At 39.6% G+C, this 26,565-nt stretch overlaps 2 protein-coding genes across 2 annotated transcripts; both read right to left on the bottom strand.

Moving 5' to 3' along the window:
* Positions 1–59: 59 nt before the first annotated feature.
* Positions 60–19,559, bottom strand: LOC145435405 (uncharacterized). The gene is made up of 17 exons (XM_080312681.1): positions 19,215–19,559; positions 18,328–18,476; positions 17,540–17,759; positions 15,040–15,228; positions 14,163–14,309; positions 11,996–12,166; positions 11,833–11,908; positions 11,187–11,308; positions 10,718–10,816; positions 10,024–10,172; positions 6,570–6,795; positions 5,783–5,971; positions 5,369–5,503; positions 4,704–4,868; positions 3,879–3,954; positions 2,854–2,985; positions 60–1,893 (listed from the first exon to the last, which is right to left on the bottom strand). The coding sequence occupies exons 1-16, from the start codon at positions 19,557–19,559 to the stop codon at positions 2,867–2,869; spliced, it is 2,577 nt and encodes an 858-aa protein (XP_080168807.1). The 3' UTR covers positions 60–1,893; positions 2,854–2,866.
* Positions 19,560–19,707: 148 nt separating this feature from the next.
* Positions 19,708–25,840, bottom strand: LOC145436096 (uncharacterized). The gene is made up of 4 exons (XM_080313382.1): positions 25,675–25,840; positions 24,786–24,917; positions 21,090–21,928; positions 19,708–19,902 (listed from the first exon to the last, which is right to left on the bottom strand). Exons 2-3 carry the CDS (start codon positions 24,856–24,858, stop codon positions 21,120–21,122), a joined length of 882 nt encoding a protein of 293 aa, XP_080169508.1. The 5' UTR covers positions 24,859–24,917; positions 25,675–25,840; the 3' UTR covers positions 19,708–19,902; positions 21,090–21,119.
* Positions 25,841–26,565: the final 725 nt, after the last annotated feature.

Below are 26,565 nucleotides of genomic sequence, written 5' to 3'. Positions count from 1 at the left end.
CAATAAATTGCAGCATGAATAGATATGGCAAACGTACGGAGCGGCAGGTACTGTCACAACACTTACATCTTTTAATTTTTTTTAAGTTTGGCAGATTCAAGAGACAACGACCACGACACAATATGGGGCCATTCGATATGTCGATGTGAAATATGGTTCAGAATTTGAAATAATACAGATGAAGTGCTGCATTCATGCTAAAAAGGCATTCAAATTTATATGCTCTGATCATAGCCTTTCCTGAACTGAGAAGGCTGATAATATTGGAATGGGCAGGTTTTCATAATCATAACCATGATGAACAGTACCATTACTTTCATCCTCACACAATACACAATATGATAAACAAGACACAATGCAATGTAATAAACAGATTGGAGGATGTTGAAGAGGTTATCACAGTAAAGCAAAGTATGACTAGAATAGGAATTGCATGAGAACACCAAAGACCAAACACACGGGTTGCATGTTTAAAGATAACAGTATCTGCAACAATGGGTCTTCATCTTGAGAAAGGGCTATGATAAGAGTTCGTATAACGATATTGCTACTTAATGAAACATGCATGACACTGAGGACGCTGCAGGAAAGTGGTGAGCTTTATTCACTTATATTGATTTCATTTAATTTGCAGAAGTAATCGTTACCACATTGAAATTGACGACCAAAAAGAAGAAATAACCTGACATGCAATTAGAATACAGGAAAATACATTTACCCAGTGACAGTATCTGAATGTCACGAATTTTGACATGTTTACGTCGAACACTGCTAAGCGATGGTCATGTTGTTGTGGATAAGAAAGTACACTGGACATGTGATCGTTAGACAAAAATAATTAACTCTGACTAGGTCACTCAAATCATTATAATATATAGTCGGATCAGATTCGGGTACTGGAATCGTGAGGGTTGTAATGACTCGACTTGACTAGAGTCATTTTTTCAAATGCGTAAAATGGCTAGACTCGAGTCAATTATTGTATTGACTCGACTCGTACTTGAGTCATTGTGCATGACTCGAACCAAGTCATATGACTCGAGACTAGTCGGACAAGACTAACAATTCATTGTCACTTTGAAGAATAGTAGAGTTACCATATTACTGATGTTTCGTCTATGTGTCTCTAGATAATAGGAAAATAGGGCCAGAAACTTAAGACTGAGGAAAATTATATTATAAATGCGAGCCATTCTATATCACTCGAGCAGAGTTGAAAGAGTTGAAAAAACTGAAAACTGAACAGTGAACATAATGACTCGACCCTTTACTAGCTGACTTGGACTCGGATTTGACTCGGTAGTGAATTGAAAATGACTCAACTTGACTACAGTAGTCAAAACTATAAAAGTGACATTGACTTGTGAGTCGGAACCTTGTGACTTTGTTACAACCGTGGTTCTACATCACATTAAAGATAAATTAGTATTTTATCGACTGTACCTATTTCATGGCACATGTGACAATGCTGTGGGACGTGATCACGACCCAATAGATATTTCCTTTCCATTAACGCGAATTGCTTTGTACTACCAATCGATGTTTAAATGGAAAATAGTTAGGAAATTATGTCTTTTTTGATACATTAACTCCTATTGGCAAGGGGGGTTTAATTTTCGTACTTGAAAAAATAATCTCTCACTGCTCGACTCAAATCATTAGGATTAAGACTTGAATCATAGTGCCCAGCCCGATTGACTGGATGATACAGAGGAGCCCCGAGGATCATATTGCCGCAAAATGCATTATAATTTGATTGGGATTATTGTGTTCAATAAAAAACTGTCCGTCAACTGTCCCGAGTTGAAGCTTGAGATAAGTTACACGGCACGCAAGCCCCACAATAATTGACTTAGGCCCTCGTGCTGTTGGGTGCCGTCCGGTTAACAGCCACTGCGATAGAAGCAGTGTTGGGATCAAGTCACTACCTTCGAGTCACGAGTCATTTCGAGTCATTGCACATTTTGACTCGAGTCAAGTCAAGTCAATCGATTTTCGAAAGTGACTCGAGTCAAGTCAAGTCACTCGATTTTTGGAGGTGACTCGAGTCAAGTCGAGTCAAGTCAAGTCAAGTCACGAGTCAAGTCACAATTCAAGTCAAGTTGACTTTTCGAAGTATGAGGCATGATTTTGTCATTTCAGTTTGCTGGCTGTCTGAAATACATATTGAGTGGTTATTGATTCTGAACCAATGAACGAATATAGAGTTAAATATACACGCAAGAAGACGCTGTATCGCTCACATATACCTAGAACTGCTAAACTACGTAAGTAATTGCATAGCCTCAGTTTATAGTTACCAGCCAAAATAGAGAATGAGGAAACGAATTGATAAGATGCACTTTACAAACATTCGAGCCTACGCCAATGGTTGATGACTATATAAACTATATTCGAATTCAATTTCAGTAAACCAAGAGGTTTGGTTAAGGTAAGAATAGAAAACAGAAATATACATTTTACTATTAAATGACTTTACTATACTAGTTTACGACATCGTAAGCTATAAGCTTCGATCACTTCGTTTGCGGTCAATTTATTTGAGAAAGAACAATGAAGGCACAGTGAAACGCAAGATCATTGAATGATTGGTCGCTTTCGCGGGTTACACGAGCGTTTCGCGAGCAATACGGCCATATGCAAGATACAATGATTTTTATCGACACCGATTACTTGATGACTTGAAATTGACTCGTGAATTTTGCTCCGAGTCACGAGTCAATCCACATTTTTGATACGCCGAGTCAAGTCAAGTCAAGTCATTTTAGCAAAGTGACTCGAGTCAAGTCAAGTCATACGGAAAAGGTGACTCGAGTCTGACTCGAGTCAAGTCATGACTCGAGTCATCCCAACACTGGATAGAAGCTCAAAGTTTTGCGTTGAAACGTCTGATGGAGAATGGCTTGAGGCAATGGGAAAACTCTTGGCCTAGAGCCATTTTTCCGAGCATCTTTCCGACGACCGGCGCCGTTTTGAAACCGTGTCCTGCAAAAATCAGAGCCTGACGATAAAAGTTGCCGGCTACTCGAGCAGAAATGGAATTTAAATCTTAAATTTCTGCAAGTAATCGTGTAAACGGTTTTGAGAGTAGATTTAGTCTAGCGATCATTTTATAATGTGGATTAGATTTGGACATGAGTTCCAAACTTTCAAATCAAAAGTATCTTGCATATCCACAGCCGTATCACTCTATATGACGTTATCGGCTTATAGATTGGAACAGATGGCTTCAGCTCCATGTAGGCTAGTATTATAAAACTACACACCAACTCTTTCTGTTGATGATACGACTGTTGATCAGTTGATATACAAAGTATTTTTTCAATTCTCTTCTAGTTGCTGACAATTACCCCTGACGAGGGCAGCCAAAAATATTCAGGTTCATTACTGGAACTGTATCCACTTTGGAAAAAAAACTACATATTTAATTACAATTTGGATTTTGTAAAGTATAAAATTGTTTTGAGGTAGGTTTACAATACTTTTTTCAGTTAAATTGTGATGAAACTGAATGAAATGAGCCCCTGTATCATGGGAGCTGAATATTTTTTGGAAAAGTCCATTTATCTGCATTTTCATTAGTCATTTTGTGGTGTAACCAATGATGCATCTTTAAATTTAAAAATAAGGCACCTGTGACTGATTATTATTGAAACTACGAACTCAACCAGCTTGACTTTTTGAAACCTCCTATTTCTGCACTTTTTGGATATCACTTTCGAATCTTACTTGGAAGTAGTTTTCGCATGTTTAGGGAAATTGCGACTTCCACATGTAATTTCGTATAATTTACAGTATCAATTCTATCTCAGTAGCAATGATGACTACTTTGACAGCCTATACTAATAAGACACTAAATACGCAAGTAAATGGCGTACCCGAAAAGCCAGCTCCGATGATTATATTGCAGTACTGTGGATGACGATCGATGATGAATCCCCAGTCTGGCGTTCTCTACGAGCAAAAGATACATGGACTACATAGGTTCCCGTTTACAAGTATATCACTCAATGCCATTCCGTTGAAAGGGCATACCGATCATAATGTTTCATATTATAAAATTACGGGAGTCGTAAGAGAGCAATATTAGCAGTGTTATCATGCACTTACCTTTGAAAAGAAATAGACGGAAGTCTTTATTGAAGTTTCAATAATGGAGGTGCGGGGTAAGATAAGACAAAACCATGGGGAAAGTTGAAACATGGTTATCAGAAGAATTTTCCATTGAAAGCCTCAAAATATTAAAAATTCTAATTATTCACAGCACATATAATAGAGTAGTTGTCTAGTAGTTGGCCAGATGTGCCAGTACGAGACAAAACAAAAACGTAACTCTTATTGATACAGGATCCCATGAATAATTTGCGTTTGGTGGCGTTTAAAATTATGCATGATGTACAAATTCGTTTTAAAAGTGAATTATTTCATGATTATTAAATTTCATTCATGATGTTACTAGTTGATTCATTATTTGATGTTGTAACGAACAAAAATTGCTTGATGTCCCATCTTAAACACAGTGTGTCTCATGTTACCCTCTCCAGGACAGCAAGTTCAGACATCTGACCGAGGATTTTTGAAGCCCTAAATACATGCTTAAAAAGCATAACTCTTGAAGTGGCCTTGAAATATGCAACGAGCGCCTCATCTCATCTTGTAGATAAACGGGTATTTGTGCCATTATAATGACGAATGTCGCTTACCGTGAAAATGCAAGGTTCCATCAATACAGGTCCGCTAGCGTCAATATCAGGAAACTGTTTCGATATTACAGTTTTAAACTCATCCAATCTTTCCTTTTCGAGATCATCCGTGGCCGATCGCTCAACTTTCTCCACATCGATAGCTGTGATCGCATAGTGGCAAAGCTGAAAAAAGGAAATCAAGTATCTGAGGAGACTCTTGGAGGTACAGATCTTCATTATAGTATTTTACTATTTTGCCGTACTTAGTAGTTTTGCTTAATTGAACTACTTACACGACAGGTTGGTTTTAGACTACTTCCAATTCCACTCAATATTTTCAGGCAATACTTGATATGTGTCTCTATATAGATTTGGAATTCATGAATTCAATTTTCGTGCGACTCTCCAAGAAATTTTAGTCATTGTGGGATTATGACTCAAGATCTGCACATTAATTTGGGATTAGGATTTAAAAAAAAGTCAGACCATCTCCACGTATAGTAAGCACTTCGCTGTCCCCCCGGTCAAATGATTTTGGGGCATACCATTGGTAAATTTAGTTCAAATTATCGACCGTTTAGATTGTTCAAGCTGCGGACTATTCTCTCTTTGGAATCTAGCATCAATATCATTTCACCAAGCTCAAACTGTCATACCTAAATATAAACGCCTACAATTATTACCTTCACAAGTCCGGGATACTCGTATGATGGCACAGAGTAGTGACCTGAATAGCTGACTGCAGGAAAACCATTGCTAAACGAATAGCATGCGGACTGACTATTATCTCTCCAGTAGAGCACATCAGCTTTCATCACCTGTAAGGTAAGCATACGTTGCCTAGTTACTATTCAGTATTCCTACTTCAAAATTGTTGTGAGACATCAAGTCGTGCAAGCTTCTCAGAGGCAGAAACGGTAATTTGAATAAGATGCCTGCACCGAATCAGTCACAAGTAATGCTGCTCATAGCGATTTGAGTACATGAAGCTAAACGAGTATCGATTTTGATGATTCAAGTAGTGAGAGCCACTGTTTTTGAGTAGTTTTCATCGGCTCCGTAAGCGCCATCCAAGTCATAGATTTCAAACTACTCACTTTCAGAGGTAATGTCAGTTGACAGCTACGTAGCAGCTTGTTGGTATAGGCTCCGCAAGTGAGTATGACAGATCTCGAAAAATAGGTTCTTTTGCTGGTTTCGATTTCGACTTTGTTATCGTTGATATGAGCGACTGATAAGACTTCTTCACTTTCAGATATTCGAGCGCCGTTGTCTTTGCATAACTTCTGCATTGCCATATAAAATATGAATCATGAATGAATATTACCCGAGTTACAGGTGAATTATTATTATTATGCTTTTTTTGTCAATAACCAGCAAGACTTAAATGCTTTGTAGGTTCTAAGAGCTTCTTGAAGGTACAGAACTTCAATATACAATTGAATAGTGTATTCATATTGAAATGAATCCAAATATTTTCGACTGACACTCATAAGGGGTAATCGTCAGCAACCAGCAGAAAATTGGGAAGAACATTCTGTAATGCGTATCAGCAATCGTATCACAAAATATGACGTCACCGGCATGACATTTCCATTCGATTTCCAATTCTCTACTAGTTGCTGACGATTACCCTTACGAGTGTCAGCCGAGAATATTCGGGTTCATTTCAATATCAATATAATATTCATTTGTAGGTGCTGTCCGTACTTATTCAAAATTAGGGTGATAATAAAGTCTTTGCGGGAATTACATAGGGTTACCATACGCCCTCCTTTTTCAAGAAATGTCAGCCTTATTGGCAATTTGTAATCTTTTTCAGCCTAAAATGGTCAAAAAGACCCTCCCTGCCCAAACCTGTGTCCAACTAAAAATCCATTTCACCCTCAATATTTCCAGAGATTTATCTGCTTTCATCAATCCTCCGTTTTCGTCATAAATTGCTTTATGTTTGGAGTCGAATTTCAGTCCTGGGAAACGGGTTTCGATTTTATCGCCAGGAATTATCTCCACGTCCGGAGCGTATCGATCCATCTGGTCCAGATTTTGATAGAAGGCAACGGCGCCTTCGTTTTTGTACATGTTGAACACTCTCAAAACTCCGAGCTTTCTGTAATTTACAGATACTGCTGGAATAAAACACGCTATTCACAGAAACATTGACAAACATACAGCTTTTGCAGAATTGACCAAACTGATGCGAGGTTTAATGCAATATATATATTATATAATCACACTCTTTAAAGCTTTTCAAACGAATCTATTCGGTAATGATTGTCAATACAAATGTAAGTAAAAATGATAAAATCGAGCAAATTATGACGACAGAAGTAATTATTATATCATATTCGAAGATCAGATTTCAAAATAGCAATCAAACCTGACAGGGGCACCAGCGAAGTCGCTCGAAAAGCTTTTACGAATGTTAATGAATGTTGCAATGAAACTAAATAGTCTACATTTTGTTCGATTCAATACCAGTCAGCCCTCAAGATTACCTAGAGCTTGCCTACTGATACATGCAGCATTGATTTTTGTCACTTCCTATTATGTTAGCGTTTCTTAAATACAGTGTGCATGCCTCCTACTTTAAATGTTGCAGGGCAAGGTGGGTGTCTACTCAACGTCGTTTCGACACTGTCCTATCCATCATTATATCACAATCTTTGGTGTATTGATTTAAAAATAAAATAATGATGATTATTCAGAATCAAGTACAGCACCAATGAGTTTATAAGGCAGATAAAAATATCATGCGACGATTTGTAGCAGCAGTATTTGTACTTTCTTTGAGTAAACTCGATGGCTACATATACGGTTGAATGAAAATTGATATTAGTCAATTGCAGAAATCTTTAAACATCTGGTTAGCGGGTAATATCATATCACTTGGTCCAGGCCATATCCCAACTATCTCGAAACATCATGAAAATTGGCATGCTTACAGAGCTTTGTTTTCTGATTTCAGAAATCCAAATTTCAACAAAAAAGGTCAACTAAATCCGAAGTTATGACCGTCCAAAAATTGCCATTTTTGTGATCGCTCAGGCGGAAAAATTGTCAGAAATATAAACATGTAACTTAAATTTGCCATAATTCGATCAAATTAGGGTTGTTGAGGATGACACTTTCACAATTGTTCATTTACATCCTACTAGATACTTTGCCCCCTACTTTGACTCCTGGGGTTGCATAGTCTGACCTTTAACTCTTTGATTCTGCGCATGTCTTCGAAAATCGCTCACGCGTGACGTCATTTTTAATTGCAAATTTCTTTTGACCAAGAGGTGGTGTCATCAAGTGTAAGGTGTCATTGGAAAGCTCCTGATAAGGACTTTCAGAATCAACTATAACATTCCTCGCTATAGAATCATTACATATCATAAGAGTGCCATGAAAGTAACCTGCAAATAACATGTTTCAATTGAAAATCTCACCTTTCTTACCACGACACAAACTCTGCAAAACAACTAATTTTACTTTTATTCTATATACAGTACCTATTGTACTATACACAAGGTAGTCAGTATAACTCAGAACAGATAATTGCTGACATAAATTATGCTGGAAATAATTTTGGGAGATATTTTTAAAATAATGGAGAAAATTTGCTACGGTACACAGTTTGAGGTGAACACACAATACTTCAAAAATTAATCAGAATTCACAACTATCGCAATGATAAGATGCAATATCTCATGCATTGTAGTCTTCATGTTATGGTGAGATATTAACAATGCACATATCAGAGTCTTCATGCTGTTGGTGAATCGCCAGTAAAGCTGCATTCTCTTTATGGAAATCGAAAAATTAGATACGGAAAAAGAAAAATGCAAGAATTGAATCTCGATGTTGAAACAAAGCTTGCCAAGGTTTTACATGTTGATGAGATTCAAGAATTTGTAGGGACGGGAAAAGACGAATATGAAAATGAAGTTGCTTTTGAAATATCGTATCAAAAATATAAGAAAAAACAATAGCCCTAATTCAACAAGACCTCAAAAAATTCAAATTTTAACAATTGGTCAAGAATGAAAATCTCGGAAATTTTTGGAGTAAGTGGAAGGTTGTTGAGAGATGCGAAACAGCAAGAACAAGACACTGGAGTTATTCTTAGCCACCACCACAAAAATGGAAGATGCTTTCAGATAAAAAAATTGAAAAAGTTGTGAAGTTTTTTTGAAACAGCAAAAACAATAGGATGATGCCGGCGTTGGAAGACCGAGTTAGCATCAAAAAGAGTGTGTATAAACAACACTGAAAGTCAAAGAAGTTTGGAAGACATATCATCAAAGATAAATATATATATCTGATATGTGCAAGTGCATAGTTGATATCTCACCATAAAATGAAATCTACCAACCCGCTGACATTGATTTTCGTTGTTATTGTCCATTTCATTGTTTAGTGCTGATCGTTGCCCAAATGTATTGTGTAGAATACATAAAATATTGCATCTTATCATTGCGTTAGTTGTGAATTCTGATTCATTTTTGAAGTACTGTGTGTTCACCTCAAACTGTGTAGCAAATTTTTCTTCAATTTCCAAAAATTATTTCCAGCATAATTTATGTCGGCAATTATCTGTTCTGAGTTATACTGACTACCTTGTGTGTAGTACAATAGGTACTGTATATAGAATAAAAGTAAAATTAGTTGTTTTACAGAGTTTGTGTCATGTTGAGAAAGGTGAGATCTTCAATTAAAACATGTTATTTGCAGGTTAGTTTCATGACACTCTTATGGTATGTAATGATTCTATAGCGAGGAATGTTATAGTTGATTCTGAAAGTCCTTATCAGGAGCTTTCCAATGACACCTTACACTTGATGACACCACCTCTTGGTCAAAAGAAATTTGCAATTAAAAATGACGTCACGCGTGAGCGATTTTCGAAGACGCGAACAGAATCATGGGGTTAAAGGTCAGACTATGCAGCCCCAGGTGTCAAAGAAGGGGGCAAAGTATCAAGTAGGATGTAAATGAACAAGTGTGAAAGTGTCACCCTCAACAGCCCTAATTTGACCAAAATATAGCAGATTTCAATAACATGTGTAAATTCATGACATTTTTTCCGCTTGAGCGATCACAAAAACAGCAATTTTTGAACGGCCACATCTTCAGTTTTACTTGACCGATTTTCATAAAATTTGTTTTTCTGAAATCAGAAAGAAAAGTTTTCTAAGCATACCAATTTCCATGATAATCTGAGATGGTGGGGGCATAAGTTGAAATTTTTCTGGACCACCTGACATGATCTGACCCTAGCTTGAGCTGCTAAACTGTCCTTAACTTTACATCAGGCCTAATTGTATTTAGACCTATAATACGTGCATACGTCAGGATTTCTTGACTGCATGCCGATTGCAGTTCTTTCCACATATCAAAGGCTTCCGGCATCATGCGAGCATATTCCTCCTCGGCGTATATGTAACGGGCAATTCTCGACTGTCCATGTGAGCTACCTCGGGTGTGTGGGTACGGAAACTAGAGAAAATGTCACATTCAAATCACGGTATATGACACACTCGACGACATAAACAAGGTTAGCCCTATGCAGGTTGCCAGAGAGATCGACACTTGGAATGGCTCTAAATACTATTTTAGACATTACAAATCAATTATAAAAGTTTGTTTGTCTTGAAAAGCTCCAAAACTGCTTTATGTTTATGTTTTGAGACCTCTACCACTTCACAAGTCATTTTGGGCTAGATTACTTCGAATTCAGTCCGGAAGAAAACTTTTATATGTGAAATTGAGTGGCAAAAGTATTTGATATCCCGACTAACTCTGCTTTTTAAGTTTCTTACACTAATCAAGTACTTGTCGTACTTAAATTCGGAACTGCCACTTTTTAGTAGTTTTGATGTCTTGGAAGTCACTTCTACCTGTAATTGTGTAGAAATTCATGTGTTGCTTCTGTCCGACTAAGAATGCCGACTACTTTGACCAGCTGAGTTTCTTACTGACTGCCTCAGTGAAAAATTACAGTACGACTCTGTCCAAGATAGATTTTAAATCATTACTCTTACCTGTTCGAATAGAATACACTTGACACCCTGCTTAGCCAAGCCATACAACGTCCACAGGCCAACAATGCCCCCACCGACAACGATGACGTCTGCATCCATTCAAAGTATTTTAATTATTATGTATTCATTTTCCTACGATCTGTCAAAATCGTCACATAATTTCACACAACGTAGGTAGGAAGCAGCATAATGAGTAAATAGTTCAATTTGATCTCTAAGGTGAATTATATCTGGCAAGTGTTCAAACATGGAGATGCAAGTAGACACAACCTACTTTAATACTCCTGAAGAGCAGTAGTACTTTGGTACCGACCAGCCTTGGGCTTGAATATGAAAAATACACATATTGCACACATTATCAAAATCATATCGTTATAGGTAAAGCACAAATACCACGCTCAGATAGAAGAACAGATAATCAAATACACTGTATCACAATTTACAACTGAGACACAAAATTAGAACATCATAGTTTGGCTTTGTCCCGAAATCTCTTCAACGAGAAGGACTCCATTTTGTAGGGTTGGGGTTTCCCGGTTGCCATAGCTACCAGCGTTCGTCCGATTACAGGTGCCGTTTTGAATCCCCTTCCTGATATATAAGAAAAGTTAGAATTACGATAATAACATAAACAATCATGGATTTAGAAGACAAGATAGCGTAATGGGGAAGCGTCCGGCTTCTTGATCGGTAGGATGTGGGTTCGATCCCCGGCCGGGTCAGACGCTCATGCATTACTGGGATAGCATGGAGGGGTGGTGCATGACTTAGAAAGCCGCAAAGGCTATATCTGCACTTCCTTGTCCAGCGACATATGCACATCATGCACTCATGGTATGCATATGCACAGATCGTGTGTATGTGTATCATGAGTCGGTGTATATGCAACTTAGCCTGTGATAATTTTGTAACAATTTTGTAACTGCACAACCAGGGTCAAATTCTGAATATCGAGATAAGTCAAGAATAAGAACAGATCTGATAAATTGCAGTTGCAATGCAGTTAGATTTGTAAATAGTTCACAGTTGCAGTTTTAATACTGGCCTTTCGTTAGAGGTCCAATGGACGTGGATTTTGATACGATATTATTTTGGGATTCAGAGTGGGGTCATACCGGAAAATCCCGTTCCGATAACAATATTTTTGTGCTTCGGATGAAAATCGATGATAAAATCTTTGTCGATCGATTCCTGAAAAAAATGGAACGTAACAATAAATTCAAATGTAGCAGTGCTGTCCGACAACTACCGGACACACTCATTGCGATCGTTACTTACCGTAAGCATACAAACTTCAGTGACGGCCGGATCGGTTGCATCGATATCTGGAAAGTATTTGACAATTTCCGATTTCAGCCATTCCAACTTGGCGTCTTCGGCGGCCTGGTCTTCAGGAGAAACCTTGTCTCTTTGATACGGATCTATCGTAGCCTCGCAATGGTAGCATATCTGTAAAATATAGCATTCACCTCCACATGTATGATGTAATGGGATCCATAAGACACGGGCTCTGTTGGACTAGCGGGGGAGTCATGGATACCAGCGTCACTAATCAGGTCTTTGGTCTGACCCGGCCGGGAATCAAACCCACGACCTACCGATCAAGAAGCCGGACGCTTCACCATTATGCTATTTATGTACAACTGTACATGATGACGCATTTGTAATCATCCAGCGAGATTTTGGTTAACTTTTCAGATAACTTCGCTTCATTGATAAATTTATCTGCATAGAATCGAATTTATTCAACATGTTCTGAAAACTTTGAACTGTAAATCAGCATATCTTCATATAAGACTAGACAGTAAGCAAATAATGTTTGTTGGACACATCTGATTAACTTGGCCGCGCTCGCATGGCAGATGTAAGGATTTTCGCATTCTTATGCATAATTCATATCGATAACATTGTAATCGGAGTTGGTCACGCAGTAACAAATAACGGTTGATATTTCATTATACGAGGTAGTGATGGGAATATGACGCTATCTTCGAGTCATAGAAAATTTTATTCAAGTCAAAAAGTAATTTCTAAATTTTTCAAGTCAATTCAGGCAGGTTTCGGAACTGACTCGTCAAGTCAAGTCTTCTCAATAAGTTGTGTTGTGTCAGTAGGCAAAACTTAATCGAGGACTTCGCAAAAACATCACGAATTTGGAAAGGACGTCGTTTATTTTGGGGTTAACGTTTTTCAGCGGCATATAGACCGACTCATACACACACACGCGATCTGTGCATACCATGAGTGCATGATGTGCCCATGCCGCTGGACAAGGAAGGTACAGATATAGCCTTTACGGCTTTCTAAGTCTTGCACCACCCCTCCATGCTATCCCAGTAATGCGTGAACGCCAAGCAGGGAAGTCATGGATACCAGTGGTACTATAATCAGGTCTTTGGTCTGACCCAACCGGGGATCGAACCCACGACCTACCGATCAAGAAGCCGGACACTTCACTATTATTACGCTATCACGTCATATAACGATTCTATTTGAATCGGTGCGACTAAGATCTGATTTTTCCATTCCTACCAACTAGGGTTTGGAAAACAGTTCAGGGTACGCGAATTTACCTCGACTAGTGTGCGTCAATTTTTTCGAGTAACTAAACACACAAGGATGAATAGGAATATTAGTTTCAATACTCCGTTGCCACCACAAAGCCTCGAAAGCTCAGTTAGTAATAGCTAAGTATTGAAAAACATGTTGCACAATGCTACAAATATCCATGAAGCGTCGACTTCCGTCAAGTAGTGATCAGCCCACATGATGGTCACAAAGCGCTACAAAATAGTGACAAAATTATTTTGAATGACGTGCAACTGGCATCATTTTCCTTGTTGCAGCATAAAAGATACATATCTGTAGGGTTACCAGAGTCCTCCTTTAGGAGGGCTGTCCTCTTTTTCGAGGAAACGGAAAATGTCCTCCGGGGACGCCTAAATGTCCTCCTTTTTGGCAATTCGTTCTCCTTAACAGCTTTCACAGCTAGGTTAATAGACAGTGCCAACTGAAAATCGGCATAAATGACGTGAAACAGGTAATTCGAACGCTCGAGCGGGTCATTCGGAAGTCGAGTGAAACTGATGACCTTTTTTTAATTTTATTTTAGTCGACACCATAAAAGTAACGTAAAAAAGTGGGTAATTCGGGAGTCGAGTTGAAATGATCGTCTTTTTTTAGTCAACACAACAATTTTCCAGTGAATATATCAAAATCAGCTCTTTTCAGTTTAGGTACACTAACTTTTATGATTTTGCAATCATTTCCCGATTCTAAAATATGGTAACCCTACATATTTATATGTGAATTTTTCAAGGGATCATTACTGTCACGACGTCATAATATGTGGTACTCAATTTCGTCTACACATCTACCAACAGAAACACATCTGATCTTAGAACAGCCACTGCAAAAACAACTAGAATTTATTTTGACCTCTCACCTTCATGAGACCCGGGTATTCGTATACCGGTAACGTGTAGAGATACGTTTTCCCAGGAGGGTGTAAAACGGTTCCGGGAAAACCGCTGCACAAATCGTACTTGCGGCGTGTTTTATCCGTCCAGTAGTAAACTAGGGCCCTCACTGGCTGGAAGAGAACAAATAGACTGTGAAACAATCGTTACGCCAGGGAAGACGGAATTATAGCAGGGGGTCAGAATCGAGTCGGCGGCCGCACAATGCCAAGGTTTGGATTATAGTCACTCCCCTCAGTGCTTAAAACGTGACCCTGACAAAGAGATACTAAGCCCAGAGGTGGACAGACGAAGAACCCCTACAGTTTTGGAGTAGCGAACTCTGATACATTTTGCCCACTTGCTCAAGTTGTCTTTGGACTACATCTACTTTCATATTTACCAGAACAGTTTTTTAGACGAAACTACTTACTTTTACACTTTTCATTTTTAACGTACGAAGTAGTTTTGGGATAAGCTTGCATTACTTGATCAAATTTTTAAGACTGTACCGGTAGGCTACCTATTTTGGCGACATTAGTCATTCTGCATAGGTCTCGAAGATACATCATGCAATCTCGGAAGTAGCCAGCTCTGACTGACAGCTGATAATATGTGTCCCACTCAACGACCAAATCTAATATTTGATACCACTAGAGTACTGTTCCCATCACTAATTTTCTACCTCCGCTAGACGTAATTTGGTAATGAAATTATTGCTGTTTCTTCTGGTAATTGAGTGGAAATTTACTGCATTAATTCTACTTCCACTCGAGCAACTACGTTGACCACTTTGACCACATCTGGAAATAATCAAGGTGATACAGCTACATAGTCAAATATTGCAACCATCGGAATACCTACTTCCACGGGTAGCTTGAGATTTACGCTGGAAAGCAGGTGATTGATGTAAGGCCCGCACGTGAGTATCACCGATTTGCAAGTGTAGACTTTGTTCCGAGTCTTCACTTGCACCTTTGAATCATCGACCGCTCGAATACCTGTCACCAGCGTGGCGTCACGGATTTTCCCACCTTGTTTTCTATACATCTCCTGGTAAAACAGGGTTAGCAAAAACAAGGTATTTACAAAATTCAAAAATTAATTGAAATAATCCGATTCGCAAATCCCTCCACGGTCAAAGATATACTGCAAAGAATTTCACTCGCAATCTGGAATTTTTTCGTGTCATCGGGCCTACACCCTTGGTTCATACAATCGATCATCGGCCAGCGTTTATTATTCTGATTTTTTTTCTTCTTATAATGTGAATCACGAGTGTGAAAATTTTTTGCCAAGCAACCGAGATACAAATTGCGCGTTGAAACTGCCGGCCGAACAACACACTTTCTAGTAGTTGCAGGGCCAAAAAACTCGAGACTGGTCAGCGGTAAACGTGATGAAAAGACTTAAATTTGACATCGGAATCTACATAAAAATCAACAATTCTGAAAGGTAATTTTCCAGGGTGTTGAATAGAGCGAAGTCAACACACGCGTAGTTTAGTGTTTCTGGCTATTCTATTACCCACTTGAGCTTAGCTCAAACGTAGCATACAATGCCAAGATAGAGACCATTTCCGTGGGTCGCATACCATTTGAGATTGGAAATTGGAGTCACACAAGTGAAAATCGGTGTTTCATTATGGAGTGGCCAACTTATGATCGAACTGATGATGGACTTTACATCAAATCTGTTTACTATGACAGCACTCATTCACAGAGAATTATCTTGGTGGAAGCAACTCAAACTATATTATCGACTGAGAATTCGTCGTTGACCGATCTTAGAATTTTTGATCTGATGCCAATATCGCCAATAAAGTCAGCATTATCTGTGAACATGAAAAACGACATATTTCAATTCTGTAACTGCTAATTAGTGGCCGTAGTTGGGTAGAGTGGGGTAAAACAGGGCGAACGTTGAATGCGTCACAGCATCGCAATGATCGACGAATGGTCAGACACCACTGTCATTTTAATTTCCCCGCCTGGATGACGATTTACAAAATTTATGACTTTTACACGTACTTCTGCCGACAAGATAGCGTAATGGTGAAGCGTCCGGCTTCTTCATCGGTAGGTCGTGGGTTCGATCCCCGTCCGGGTTAGACCAAAGACCTGATTAGTAACACTGGTATCCATGACTTCACAGCTTGGCGTTCACGTATTACTGGGATAGCATGGAGGGGTGGTGCAAGACTTAGAAAGCCGTACAAGGCTATATCTGCACCTTCCTTGTCCAGCGGCATATGCACATCATGCACTCAGGGTATGCATATGCACAGATCGTGTGTATGTGTATCATGAGTTGGTGTATATGTCGCAAAAACATCAAGAACAAAAATAAACTACGTCCTTTCCTGGCCTTCTTACTATTTAGTGAGGACTTCGAGGGAATACTAATATGATAGTGGCAATAACCTGTTTTCAATGGATTATCTGGCCGTCCATCGAGCGAAGAGGCCTATCTTTTTGTGCGAATGCAAATATGCAATATTTAAATGAAGATTATACTCCCTTATTGTGGTTTTACCTGATACTTTTTGGCAATTGCTAATGCCCTAGGTCGTGTTGGATTAGCAGTGAATTCAGTCTACTTTGACTAGTTTGGGGACTTTTATGACATTTCGCGCTTATGGCTTCTAGGTGATTACAATTGTACGAATATTTGAAGAGCTTCTTGTAGGTAGAGAACATCAATTGGTTGAATGATTACGTTATTGGGTAGCAGGGTTGTAACCAAGTCACAAGGCTTCGAGCCACAAGTCACTCTCACTTTTATAGTTTTGACTCGAGTCAAGTTGAGACATTTTCAATTCACCACCGAGTCAAGTCCGAGTCCAAGTCATGAAGCAGAGGGTCGAGTCCGAGTCATGGTATTATGACTTGAGTCGAGTCCAAGTTCCACTGTTATACAACTCTGTTTGGTGATATCGAATGGTTCGCATTTATTATATATTAATTTTCCTCGCTTTTAGCAGTTTCTGGTCGCATTTCAAGTACCAGACGAAATGCCAATAGTGTCGTTACTTAACTATTCTTCGAAATTACAATAAAATGTTGATTTTGGCCGTCTGAGTCTCGAGTCATATGACCTAATTCGAGTCATGCGCAATGACTCGAGTCCAATTCGAGTCAATACAAAGATTGACTCGAGAAGAGTCTAGTCCGTTCCGTATTTTGAGAAAATGACTCGAGTCAAGATGAGTCATCGGAAAATCGTGACTCGAGTCATCACAACCCTGTTGGGTATGCCGTTAAATTTGGATCGAATCTGACCAACACCGATATTTCCAACAAATACAGATATTGGGAACGATATTGCGATTTTACGAGATACTTTTACTGACTTTTTTACTGACCTGCAAGGCTAGTAGGCAGGTCTCAGGCTTCAGTAACCCAGCTTCTTTATCGAGAACGCCATTGAAATCATGATCACTTGACAAGCCAGGGAATCTTGTCGACAATTCTTCCCCTCCAATCACTTCGTACTGGATTTTCAACCTCTTCAAATTATCGACGCTGGAATCAACGTCACCACCCCTTTCTTTGATATTGTAAAGCGAGAAGAGTCCCATTGGTCTGCCATATAACATAGATCTATTAAATAGATAAACGGTTGACGAATTTTTATTTGGCGATAGAGGTACTTTCAATCTGGATTGTATTGCCGTTCAGAATCTTTGTAGAATAAAAGTTACCCATGAAAAGAAATAGAATCTGCGCTTTCAAAATGACACATTTAGACTGACAACCTTCACGTCGATTAGCCAGTGACGCCGAGCAATGCAATTTTGCAATAGTTGCATATCATCATTCACTCAGCTTTACCCGATTAGAGGACATATTGCTATTTCTTTCATTCATTTTACTACTATCGGTTTGCTGAAAGATTGAGACTAGAGGAATTGAAGATGGTTGATGTGGGCCATAGTCGAATGATGTCCATGTGGCATCTTCACAATAGGACACGATGGATGTTGAATTATTACACCGTACTTGGTCGTTTTGATGTCCTGCTGCCTGTTCAATGTGTTAATTGCATGTAATGTTTCACATCATACATTGTTTTGTGTGTGGATAGAAATAATAGAAATGCTGGATATGAATATCGTTTTGCCCAGTCCTAGTAAGATACAGATTTACTTACAGCATCAGTTCTCTTCCGCTCAGTTCTTGCAATTTCTTCCACCCTTGATGACATTCTGGCATGATGTCGGCGTACACTCCATCCACTATAGAAGATCTGGTGAGTCTTGATTGACCGTGCGAGCTTCCCATCGTGTGAGGCAGTGGAAACTTAAAAGAAACATCAATCATGTTACCAGTCTAGCGCTGATCGTACATTTGCATATATCAAATAAGATGGCTCATTAGGAAGATACCTAATAATCTTCAATGTGATTTTTCTTTTATTTAATTTTTTTAAACCACCGTAACATTTTTTACAGCCAGACTGTTTAGAAGTGTACCTGTTGATGCTGGTGTGATCAGACTAGATGACCCTCACGGTCTTATCGATCATTCCTATCTAACACCGAATACTGTGCATGCATATTTTCTGTACCACCACCACTGCCGTGTGTTATGTATTTTGGTTTGATGAAAATAAAGACTCTCTCTCTCTCTGATGTAGAAGTGGCACGAAATTCATTGCGGTTGCATAAAGGTAGGCCTATATATTTCCACATCATTCACAATGTTGTGATGGCATAATTAGTGATACTGGACGTGACTTGGTTACTTACGACAGGCTGTTCAAAACCAGTTTATCATTTTGAAATTATGAAGACATGCATGCAGGGATGGATGAATTCAATCGAATTGATTTAAGATGACTTTACTAAGATCAAACTTAGAAGAAACCTGCAAAGTGCCATTGAAACTGGATCATATATCAACCCCGCACTGGTCATGATATCATTCTATTTATAGAAACATCTTACATGGAATCATATTGTAGGATTAAGACATGAGCAATAGAAATTTACTGAAATTACATTGTATCAAACACAGAGTGGCAAGGAGCGTTCTCACCTGATCGAATATAATTGACTTGATCCCTTGGGAAGCCAAATGATAGGCACACCACAGTCCATTGACTCCAGCACCTACCACTATCACCTCTGCATCCATTTGTTGATCTCTACACACTGTACACTGCACTGCCTCTACTACTGAATACATGAGACATGAATTGTCAGTGTTGTTTTGCTCATACCAGCACTTGTTGACTGTCTCTACACACTCCAATGCCCCTAATACTTTATACATGAGACATGAATTTTTAGTGCTGGTTTGCTCATACCAGCACTTCAATAAAAGAAAACTACAAACATGTGAAAAGCCAAGAAGTATGTAACAAATTTCACTAATCACCATATATGATCAAACGCTATCAACCGCAGAACCTCACTTAGGCTTACGGTACAATGCATTATGCTGTGTCATAGATTCTGCAAACAGACCTAGGTAAGCAACTGCTCACATGTTTGTACCTAGCAAATAAGATAATTATACACACATCAAGTTCTTTTTAAAGTTTAGTTTATTGTATCGATATTACTTTGGAATAGACATAAAATCTCAAAGCCAACAATACACTCATATTGCCAAATTTATTCCACTCTAAGCTTTTCGACCGACTCTCATCAGGATTGAACGTCCGTAAATGTGAAGCATAGAAAAAATCGTGCAGGCGTTCGAAATAGCTACTTTGAAAATGCTGAAAAATGTCAATGTGTAGCACCAACTTGTAAGTTCATCCAACCAAGAATAGCATCTAATGTTTCCCGGGGCCGGTATCCGGATATATGCAAACATTCCTATGAAGGCTGCATAGGTCGGATGTTATCACTACACTATAACACATAGGAGTACCGATCCCTACTCACACTCACACTCATTCTTCTTTATCACTCTAGTAGTATTGTGGCAGCTTAATTTCCGAATTGAATTGTTCCATGGCCCTCCTTTACATTCGGTAAGCCGAATGTTACAAAAAAGGTCCACACTGTCACCTGGACCTACTCGTGGGTCATTTGGAAGCTGATAACTAAAAAAAAGGTCTGCATAGGTGAAAAACCATTGCTGTGTATCAGAAGAGATCTGAGGCCCACTGCTAACTACGTCATGGCCCACTAGCGGTTTGAAAAACTCTGCTGTAGTCAGTGTTGGGATCAAGTCATTGCCGCCGAGTCACAATTCACAAGCCACTCGATTTTTGGAAGTGACTCGAGTCAAGTCAAGTCACAAGTCATGTCACTAATCAAGTCAAGTTGAATTATCAAAGTACGAGACGTGATTCAAAGTCATTGCATTTTGCTAACTGTTTTAAACTATGCAAGTATAGCGGTATAGCCTCTATAGTCTATAATTATACAGGATAAAATAGGAAACTTCAAGATAATTCAAAAAATGATTTGATGCAATACCCTACCTACCTACATATCAGTGATAAACAATTATAAACGTATTAACGATATTCGGTCGATTTAAATCATACAAGAACGTCGGTAACTTGGGTAAGCAAGTTTACGACAACGTAAGCTCCCATCACTGCGGTTCTGATCAATTTATTTGGAATATAACAATAGCTAGGCTTGGTAAAACACACAATCATCGAGTGATTGGTTACAAATCCGAACTTATAAAAGATACAGTGATTTAGTTGACATCGATTACTCATGACTTGAAATTGACAGTTATTTTGCTTTGAGTCAAGTCAGGTAGAGTCATTTTTGCAAAGTGACTCGAGTCAAGTCAAGTCATATGAAAACGGTGACTCAAGTCATGACTGGACTCATCCCAACCCTGGCTGTGGTCCAACCCTTCATTTTCAGCTCATAGTTTTGCTGATATGTCGCTGTGGACAATGATACTTTCTGCCAGATTGCCTGCTATTTGGCTTACCGCGAAGTCGGCGGATTCTCCCCCACTGGATCAGATCGGCCAGTTGTATCTGAAAGCGTGGTCTTGCCATTTCGCGTCGTCTTTAAACATCTGAAAACGCATCACGTCCAACTGCCCCTCTTCACGCTCGCCTAGCGTAGAGTAGGAGATAAAACTGCCTTTTCCTTGAACAACCTGCTTCGCCGTATGCCTAAACTCGGCAGGAGTGACGTCATCATTATCCTGCCTTGCGGGGAATAGTCTATAACCGACGGACGTGGAATTTCGACAGTGAAAAGTGCAGTAAGAATGCACCGTCATATTCTTGTGTATTTCTTTCTTCGTGGTATCGAGAAAATGTTTATTAGCCAGATCATTATCCAACACAGAAGCTACGGCAAAACGGTCCCCGTGGAAACAAACGGTCGGAAAAATAACGTAGCTTGAGAACGCATAGTCACGTACAGCCGCGAAAACATAGCTACTGTGACTGATTCTAAATTCGATTGTTCGTGAATGGGCGAGTTGACAGGAGTGGATTACGTTCCAGTCGTTTGTGTCTTTCTCGAAACACAAGACTTCAGCCGTTAAATCATCGCTGTCGTCATCGCTGACGCACCACGAGTATAACTTAACGATAGCCGGTAGTTTCAAGTCCATCGCCACAACGTTTAGAGTCGGCGTGGTTCCGACTTTGCCGCGAGGCCAGGTCTCTGGGTTTATGCTGGCCGACACGGTGACGAGCTGCGTTTGATCGAAACAGCCGAACGGAAAACTGATGGAGCAGTCGGCGATTTCGATTGTTTTGCCTTCGCTGCCGACATTTTCGGAAAGTTTGGCGAAGGGATATTGTTCGCCGGCTGAAAGGATTAGTGGAGTGTCATTACAGAGAGTAGCCTACATCTGAAAATGAGTATGACAATTCGGGCTGCTCAAAAATAACTTTTTTTTTCAAATTCTACTGGCTACTTGATAAAATTGTCAGGTTACCTAAAAAACGCTAGGCCTACATACCTATTTTGGCTCAATTCCAATTAGTGGAAGTTAAGTTATTGTAGTAGAAAAATCTGGATTCATTTACAATTTTAAAATATACATAATAATAAAATCATAATTCATAGAGCGCAGAATAGGCTATAGCAATATACTATTACTACATTAGGGCGCTGTACACAAGAGGCAATAAAATATAAAAGTAAACAATTTGTATAAAAGATGGAGCGCATAGTTGTAGGGCAGATTGAACACATGTTCCTGTGGTTCGAACGCTTGTGTGAATAAAACTGTTTTTGATTTTGCACTTGAAAACATATAGCGAGTCGGATAGTCTGATAGAAAAGGCTATGGATGTAAAGCCTACCCAATGAAATAGTTAGGCTGTCTGAAAAACTACGCACAGAAAATTTGACACAATTCCAACCAGTAGAAGCTAAGTTATTGATCTCCAAAATTTAAGATTTCAAACCATACTATTTACGGCGGGTAGATCTATGATAAATATTTACACAATTTTTTTCAAATTTAAAATTTTTTACTACAATAATTTCGCTTCTACTGGTTTGAATTGAATCAAATTCGTAGTGCATCGCTTATTTTTTGCAGACAACTAAACTATTTCATGCGGTCAGGTAGCCAGTACATTGAAGGCGAGATATCACAGTGGTAGCCCAGTCTGAACACATCCCAGACATGATGTCTGAACACGCCCCAGACACCATGTCTGAATGATAGCACAGGCCAAACATATCTCAGATACCATGTCCTAATGGCAGCACATGCCAAACACACCTCAGACATGTTCCGATTTGCAGCACAGGCCAAACACACCCCAGTCACGATGTCCAAACACGCCCCAGACACGATGTCCGAGTATCAACACGGGCCGAACACGCCCAATAAACCATGTTTAAATGGCAGCACAGGGCGAACACACCCCAGACATGATGTCCGAGCACGCCCCAAACACGATGTCTGAGTGTCAACACAGGCCTGTGTTGTCATTGAGACATGGTGTCTGGGGCATGTTCGGACATCGTGTCTGGGATGTGTTCGGACTGGGCCACCACTGTGATATCTCGCCTTGGATATGTTGATACTGCAACTGACCTTATAGTGAATATAGCGACTGACCTTATTTCAAACATATCGAACCAACCCTGGAGCAATAAACATCTGTTGCTACCGATGTAATGATAAGAATGAGCGCCAGAATGCTTGAATGACAACAAATCATCAAACAAGTTCCTACTATGAAATAATATAGATGTACCGGTATATTTTGAAACAGTCAAACCATATATTTTATAGAGTTAACTGACGAAACGTGCGATCTTTCTGTTGGAACTAGGAATATCAAACAACCCTCCCCCCTTATCAAAGGAAAAAAGGGTGCATAATGAAATTGAAACTTTTCAGTTGTTTGGGTGAAATAAGGCCATGAGCAGAGATGCATTGCTAATATCTCCAACTAGAAAAAAATTGAAAATTTTGATATTTTCGACTTGCTAGTGCCCTTAACTTCTTAGTCGAAGCAAGCATTAGTAACAAGACCACCGTTACGAAAGCACAAGAATCCACTAATGTGTTTATGTAGCCAGTAGTTATGTCATGGCATGTACAGTTCATAAACGCAACACCACGAAGTCCGACTGCATGGCTTGATTAGTGTGGGCGTCATTACATCAAATCAGCTTTTACACATGAAATATGGCACACACCACAAAGCCAATATAATGACTTTTTGCCACCATGAAGCTACGAATCTTCGATGTGACAGCACAAGTGATTAACCTTTTTATATGGCTCCTTGTAATTACTATTGCAGATATAGGGTCAATATGATGAACAAGGTTCGCAACAGCTGATCTAAACGGCCCTGTGGATATACGCAGTTCACGCAGGTATCACGCAGGTATCACTCTCCCACGTTGTTCTGGTGCTCAGGTATCAAGTCTGGAGTGTTTTCGGGGTGTGTTCAAGTTTGTTCAGTAATCAGGTATCGCGCAGGTGAACCTCCAACACTTAGGTATCGGAATTCTGAAGTCGACCTTGGACGGACTCGAACCAGCACCCGTTGGTATTGAATCCGCGGTTTTACCACTGCGCTATCTCGCCCCACAATTATATTGGTGAACAGAAAATAAATTATATAGCAGGCAATTATTCCACTACATCAATGTTGATATCAACTAATTTGAGAACAGCTGCGCAAACTCCATATTATCTGTCCGAAAATTCGCATCTTTGTGACGTACGTCCAAAGTAAACCATGAATGGACTATGACGACATTGAGGTGTTATTTCTTTAATTAATGGACAACCGATCAACTTGGTGTATTTTGGAAATGAGATATGAAATCCCGTTCTTCAAATTCGCTTCCTTTTCACTCCTTCATCAAGGATCACAGATGAACTTTCGCCGATCGGGATCTGCGTTCCAAATGTTGGAAGCAACGTCTACCGGTAAAAATCGGCGACAAATAAACTCAAGACATGATACCTAGCATGAACACACCGCAGACATGCCCAAACATAATACCTGAGTGACACCTGCGTGATACCTGATTATGATTAATAGACAAACTTGAACATACCCCATATACACTCCAGACATGATACCCAGACAAGATACAGATTGATACCTGCGTCTGCGTGAACTGCGTCGTGAACTGTGTGAGCTGCGTATATCCACAGGGCCGATCTAAACTAGATACATACCACAATCTGACACAGCGTTTTCTGATTGAGGATCATCAGCAACTTGTAGATTTTTCTTGTCAGCTTCAGCCATTCCAATTATTGACCGTAGAATAGGAGAACGGAGAAGAAATTTCTAATAATTTGCATCTTCTAAAAATAATTTCAGTCATTTCTAGACGTGGACATGATACAGATATGATTAAACTTATCCTGGATTTGGATATTAAATCCGGAATGGGCTTTGGAGTTCAAAATATTAACACTTTGAGAATCTTATCGCTGGCGACGAGAGCGCAAAGTTTAATAAAAGCGGTCTTAATCAATCAATCTAATTCAACTCTGGAGTCTAGACGAGATCTACATTACGATAAATAGGTAACGCCAAAATTGTCATCACCGCTGACCGCGGTAGTACCGGTAGCGAGACAAAAATATGTTATTTGTTACTGTAGTTTGCGACGAGAAACGTTACACGGCAATGCAAAAGCATGGTGGTTGTTCAGGTCTTGAACGATTCATGTATAGATGGGCTTATGAGAACCGCGGTTGAATTGAAGGGGAGGCACATACAGTGCTTCCATATTCATTATGTGGTATTAAAGATAACCCAATATGGAATCGGTGTCTCGTGCACACCAAAGATTCTACTGACTGCACACAGGTGTGACGCTGAGAACCGCCTTGGCACACAAAAGATATTGCGCTAAGCGTACCGGGATTCCAACCTGGAAGATAACCATCTCAAATTCTATGCTTTTAATCGCGACGAGAGATTTCGCAGATTTCGCAAAGGGATGTGAAGCCACAGAGATTAGCTAGGATGGATAGTAAGCTCATGTAAATTGTAAATCATTTATCTGCCGTTTGAATACGGCGGCTTTCGGAGAAACAAATTCACAATTTTTACCTTACATTTCAGACCACATCATGCTCAGAGCGCAGGTACCCGTCATGCACAAGTTAACAATGTAACGAGCCGAAAAGAACTCTTGGCCTAAGCCCGAGGTCTTGATTGCCAAAATGCTAATGCAGATTACCGAATATTCATATGAGCAAAGTCATATTCTATAGTCATATAGTCATAGTTGAGTGACTTTGCAGATGAGGTGAGGCTCGACCAACCGTGGAAGAGGTAAATAATGGCTCTCTGTCATCACCATCTGGCATCTCTGTTAGTAGTCGATTGTTTTTATCCCGTTATGCAGGCTTCTAGCTTGTTTTCAGCCTTCCCGCGCAATTCCCGACACGAACGACGGCATACCGAGCGAGATAGTGTAAGTACTGGTTGTTCGTCCGGGTTCTCGATTGGTAGGTCGTGGGTTCGATCCCCGGCCGGGTCAGACCAAAGACTCGAAAACTGGTATCCGCAGCTATCCTGCTAGGCGCTCAGCAATCACGGATAGCATGGAGGCGAAAAAAACGGGGGTGCAGACTGGATGACCTTACTATAAAGGCCCTATCGCATCTCCGTCGTCAAACCGCCTCTCTCTCTTTCATTGATCGATCACACGCAATGTGGTGATTTTGTAAGAACCTTGCCCCCGCACGCGCTTAAATTGAACATCAGTTGCCAGTTTCCCGCTCTGCGTGGGTGACTTACTTGTTATAATTACAATTTTTTGTTCGTTGACTTTGCATATTTTTCTTTTAGGCTAATTATGTATGTTGTAATGAAACTCAATCGGTACACCAATCAATCGTTCATAACTGCACGTGTTTGCATTTTTGTTCGTTTCAAATCCTCGTATTTGTCGTCTTCCTTCGAGTTCGAGCAGGTAACGACGACGATAATTCATTA

The sequence above is a fragment of the Botryllus schlosseri genome, chromosome 3 (genome assembly GCF_051294905.1).
Source record: "Botryllus schlosseri isolate E-star chromosome 3, Bs_hap1, whole genome shotgun sequence".
NCBI classification, from domain to species: Eukaryota; Metazoa; Chordata; class Ascidiacea; order Stolidobranchia; family Styelidae; genus Botryllus; species Botryllus schlosseri.
This window is presented reverse-complemented; position numbering and strand designations above follow the sequence as displayed.